This window comes from Verticillium alfalfae, genomic scaffold (assembly GCF_000150825.1).
Source record: "Verticillium alfalfae VaMs.102 supercont1.3 genomic scaffold, whole genome shotgun sequence".
NCBI classification, from domain to species: Eukaryota; Fungi; Ascomycota; class Sordariomycetes; order Glomerellales; family Plectosphaerellaceae; genus Verticillium; species Verticillium alfalfae.
In genome coordinates this window covers 541,220-546,553 of record NW_003315036.1, presented here as the reverse complement: position 1 = coordinate 546,553, position 5,334 = coordinate 541,220, and the positions used below count along the sequence as shown (strand labels likewise).

At 56.1% G+C, this 5,334-nt stretch overlaps 2 protein-coding genes across 2 annotated transcripts; one reads left to right on the top strand and one right to left on the bottom strand.

Annotated features, from left to right (window-relative positions):
- Window positions 1-161: 161 nt before the first annotated feature.
- On the bottom strand, window positions 162-1,034 carry VDBG_02670 (conserved hypothetical protein; the record flags this gene model as incomplete). Its single annotated transcript, XM_003006485.1, has 3 exons — window positions 162-607; window positions 680-702; window positions 763-1,034. The coding sequence occupies 3 exons, from the start codon at window positions 1,032-1,034 to the stop codon at window positions 162-164; spliced, it is 741 nt and encodes a 246-aa protein (XP_003006531.1).
- A 3,076-nt stretch (window positions 1,035-4,110) lies between these two features.
- VDBG_02669 (conserved hypothetical protein) lies at window positions 4,111-4,835 on the top strand (the record flags this gene model as incomplete). The annotated part of the gene is made up of 2 exons (XM_003006484.1): window positions 4,111-4,667; window positions 4,736-4,835. 2 exons carry the CDS (start codon window positions 4,111-4,113, stop codon window positions 4,833-4,835), a joined length of 657 nt encoding a protein of 218 aa, XP_003006530.1.
- Window positions 4,836-5,334: the final 499 nt, after the last annotated feature.

The following is a 5,334-nucleotide window of genomic DNA, read 5'->3' as shown; positions in this document are numbered from 1 at the left end:
GTCGATTCGCTGCGCGTACGGTGCTGTGCTGGAGATGACTTTCGAATGAGTTGATTTCGTGAGAGGCCTTGACGACCTTGGCGATGAGCTGGGCCATGTTCATCTCAATATGGAGTTTGGCGAGATAGGCAAGAGGGTGGAATTGGGCGTAGCTGTGACAGTTAGCACCAGAGGGCGCAAGCATACAAATAATTTACCCACATGAAGGTATTCGGCAAAGACATGAGCCCGATGATCATGATATCGAGAGACATGGAGATGCAGATCATGGCCAGGTTGAAACGAAACAGCACGGTGTACTTGGTCAGTCCGGACGCGATCAGTCGCGACCTGACAAGATAGATGAATGCGAGGTTGAGCCCTAAATCAATGACGAGGAAGATGCCCTTCTCGATGCGGTCCCAGATGTTATTGGCATGAATGATGCCCTCGCTGATCTGCAGGCGTGCAGGGATCCAAACGCAAAAGACGCTGATATTGATGGCCAGCAGCACGAGGAACACACCCCATTTGAGACGAGTTGCGTGAGCTGGAACGTGCATGAGGAGGGCGATGCGATTTATGATGATTTGCATGAGGCACTGAACCTGGATCGACCAAAAGACGACTGGCGCGGTCAGCAAAATGTTTGCGAACAGAGCTTCTATAATCAATCGAGTCTGTCTCCGGCATGACTTACGGACGAAGAAGAAGAACTCAAAGCTGTCGGACGTCAGCATCACAGATCTCTTCAAAGATGAGGTTCACGGTCGTCTTGCTCACCTGGGTCCGAACCATCCTCGAAGGAAGATCCAAGAGATGATGCCGATGATCATGCAGGAAATCCACTCGGCCCATATCAGCGCAATGTAGGCGTTAACTCGGTGTATCTTGTTCAGCGTCGCCATGGTCTGCTGGATCGCCTTGGTACCGGTCCAGACACCCAGTCCTAGCGTGAAGCCCCAAAAGATGCTCGCGATGTTCTCCTCATCTCGATTCGGAGGGTTGGGCTTGTACCAGGGCGGCACAAGCGTACCTCCCGGGCTGTCGGACATTTCGGTCTTGACAGCGGTGGTCGGTCGTTGACGGCTATCAGTACATGCGTAGCGTGCAGAATGCGAGGCGACGCACGAGGTCAAGATGTAGAAATGTCGGGCACCGAACACGGTCAGCCTCCCGAACACACAGATGCAGCGAAGACAGTCAATTGAATCATGACAAGAAAAAATAAAAAGCCTACCCGCCAGCAGCAGGTTGCGAGGTAGAAGAAAGCCGGATGGCGCCCGCGGTGCAGCCTTCCCAAGGGTGGACTGATGCATGGGGGGGCGTTCGCGGCGGACCATCCGATGGACGCCGGCGCCAACTCTAATCCTGTTGCTGGCGAAGACACGGATCCAGATGCCGATCAGATCGTGCACAATTGGCAGGCCACACTGCGACACTCGGACATTGTGGGTTTCGGGGTCCAATATAATCAGGTCCAATTCTCTAGCTAGTATCGCTCGAACACCTAACGGTGACGTACTACTGCAAATACCTGACTTGCCATGAAAGAAAGATGCGAATCTAAGAAACTGGTGACAAAGGTTTCCGTCGGAGATGCAAATGTCCTGCTGGGTACTCGGTCACTGCCGGCGACTACTGTGACCGCAGCCGACAAACGACTTCAGATCCTTGCCCTCACAAGGGAACAGGCGAGTGAAACATGGGAGAAGGGGGGTTAGCGTTGGGGTGCGTCGACGGCAGCGGGATGTGTTGAACGGCGACTTGTTCGTTGGTCTTTCATCGCTGCGATCTAAGACGTCGCTTTCGGCTGGTTCGGCTGGCCAGGCTGTCTTATCCGACAATGGCAAACGGCTTGTCGGGACCGGGCTGGTGGGTGGTTGGCCATGGTCATTCGCGTCGTGGAATGCAATGTCATCAAAACGCAAGGATGTAGCAGGATGCAGAGGCTGCCAAAGGGAAGCGGTGACAGTGACTGATCGTCCCAGTCTATTGAAGCACGTTGCTTCTTCGTGTGCTGTGCAACCCAGCAACTTCACTGGGGGGATCAGGTGTCTCAAATCCAATCTGAACGCAGTCGTCAGCTTGTGGCCCAGGCTGGAGTGACACCTCACTTGGTTGCGGAAGTTGTGCTGTGGCTTGCAATGCGTCGAAAGGTGTCACATGCCTGGATAGCCAACCACCACTGAAGTAGCCACCAGGAGAGCACTGAGCCACAAGGCCGCGAAGGCGCAAAGCACCTTGAAGCGCGCTTGCCAGGAATGCTCAGTTGTTGATCGCTTCTTTCAATAGTCGCACGGTGCTGGTGCCCATCTGCGCCAGATTGGCCCAGATGCTGACCTTGTCGACGAAGACTTGGGGCTGGCCCAGTGTCGATTCCTCCTTCCTCGCGTGCTGTGGTGGCTCGCGAGGCTTGAAGATGGGATCGTCGGTGCGGGGCAGTCGGGGCGCTGCCGCCGTGACAGCTGTGTCGGCCTTTGCATCCAGTGGTGGAAGAAGAGACTTGACTTTTTGTTCGGGTTGGCTGGTCATGTTGATGCTACAGTTGGCAGTGCGAGGAGTAGAGCGCGGGATTCCTTCGTGGCTGGCAACATGTCTTATGTACGAACGACCTGTCACCCCGACAGCACATATATTTTCGGCCTGTAGGATCCTTGCTGGGATAGTTGCTCCGCCACCTCGTTCAAGACCACTTCACGTCATCGGCAACAGCTGGAAGTAGGCGGCGCATTCGCCGTGCCTGCGCCGCCTTCCCTGTACAGGGCCTCGCTCGACAGGCGAAGGATTGTTTGGGGTCGGGGTCCGTATTCGCATTGCTGTTGCGCTGTCATGTCCATAGCAGCACGCCCTGCCAGAGCAGACCGCCACTTCAAGCCGATGCCAGAGAACAGTGGAAGCTGAATACTGACCTGAGCAGTGCGACGGACAAGACATTGTCGACATGGCACAAAATACTGACCATCGATGGACCCCGCTTCCTCGCAGCTTCAAGGCAGATGGAGAATGAGAAGGCCTCTCAGAGGATTCCTCCAACAAAGCAGAATCACAGCCCTACTCGTGGGCCAGAGCAACAGGGGCCCCCACGTACGTGCCGCACCAGCCCTCCGACGTGTGCGTCCACGCTCAGAATGCTCGCTGCTGACTTTTGGGGGAATTTCCCCGAACGTTAGCGGAGCTTGTCATTGATGTGTCATGCAGGTCGGCACAAATGGCCATGTTGAGACGTCCGGTTCGAATGTTCAATGCTACAGACGGTAGTGAGCAAACGACGATTCGTGGGGTGGTTGGAAGCTCTCAGCTCTCAGCTCTCAGAAGGGTCGCCTCGCGATCGAGCTGTTCATTCGTCAGACGGCTTTCCAGGAATTTGGGCGAGCAGCATGAGAAAGTCGTCGATGACTGGGGCAGGTCATAGAGGACGGAAAGCACTGATGGCAGTGTTCATGGACAACTTGGAGAGGCAGAAGGAGCATCAAACACTGACTGGCCGGCCGAAGGTCAGCACAGTCGATCTTTCCCCAGATTTTGTGGCCCATCGCCGTCACCAGGAGCAGCTGCCACCCGCCGCTCGAGCCAAGCACGACCCCCCCAATACCTCCAACGTCCGACGGAACACCGTCACCCGAAAGTCCTAGGGCCAATCATGGTCGCGAATTCCCAATGCTCAAGGGGTCCAGGAGGGCAGGAGGGCTTCCATGTCTCATGATGTCCCCCGCCTCGGCCCAACTGCTCAACCGACCCGGCACCTATTACGCCTCCGTCGCGTACCTATGTGTGTGTGCGCTTGGGGCAAGCATGACAGGGACAGGTGAAGAAAGGGTGAGGGAATGGAGGACAACAGAGGAGAGGGGTCCATTGGGGGGGCAGTTACGTTCGAAGCTTCTGACTTTGCGCGCGATGTCACGGCACGACAATCCCTCCGTCTCGATGCCCCGTTTTCATCATATCGACGTCCGACGATACCGAGTTCAGGGTCATTCTTCTCCTTCTTGAACCATCACGTTTCGATTGACCCCCGGATACCAACCATCACGACAGAGCAACACCAGCAACAGCCATCGATAACTCACACCCATCCGTCCCTCGCAGAAAGCAGCATCTCCCATCATGGTCTCGACACGCTCCACCACCATGTCCTCCCCGCCCTCCTCTCCCACCAAGACGACGGCGACAAAACGCTCCACCGCCCTCGTCGCGTCCGCCTGGTCGCACCGTCCCTCGAACTTAACCCTCGCCTGGCTCGCCGTCTCCCTGCCCCTCGTCGCCTGGGACACGGGCTACGTCATGCTGCGCCCACACTCGATGCCCGGCGGCGCCTGGCACGCGCCCCTCTGGACCCCCTACGAGCTCTACGGCCGCATCGACGGCGTCTACGGCCTCCAGGCCTACGAGGCCGGCGACGGCTTCACCGCCGCCCAGGCCTTCCTCAACATCGTCGAGACGCTCATGTACCTCGCCTACCTGTGGCTGTGTCTGCGTCGCGGCGCCCCCTCGCCCGCCGAGGGTCCCGCCGGCCGCCGCGTCGTCACCGGCCGCGAGGGCGGCGCCGCCGTGCTCATTGGCTTCAGTGCGGCTGTCATGACCCTCAGCAAGACGGTCCTCTACTGGATGAAGGAGTATTACTCTGGCTTTGCCTATATCGGGCACAACACGGCGCTGGATCTTATTTTCCTGTGGATCATCCCAAAGTGAGTCTTCTTCCGGGCCCCCCTTCCTAAAGCTTGACGGCATAGAGGCTGATCTCTTGTGTCTGCAGTGGCGCGTGGCTTGTCGGCTCGTCGTACATGATTATGTCGCTCGGCGGCGAAATTCTCGATGGTCTGGCCCCGGAGACGAAGAGGGCGAAGAAGGAGTAGATGTACATCGTGGTGTGTTCTGTCAAAGCGCACACATGGTGCACATGGTGGGCTAGAGAGGTGATATGGATCAATTGCGGATGCCACGTGCCCTATTTCCATGGCGGGAGCCAAATACATGGAGTATAATACTGCAACGTGATTGACATACTAGGAACGTCCATTTCCACATATCATTTATAACATTGACGAGCGTTTTGCGTTCGCGACGCCGTGCGCGAAATCAGAATTATGTCCACACTGTCATTGATTATGGTAAAAATACAACATGATGGTTCCCAAGCCTTCGTTCCCCGTCATTACCTGCATCCAAGCACTGCTCAGGGACACCGTCATCGTCCACCTAATGCTGCCCCGCAGCCCGACCAAGAAAGAATGGGGTATCGGGTATAATATCGGTCCAAAGCACAAAAGAAATTTTTAAATGATAGTCCAGAGATATAATTCGTGATCTCTCGTTTTCGTGAAAGGAAGGAAATCGGAGAATGGTCACTCCAGT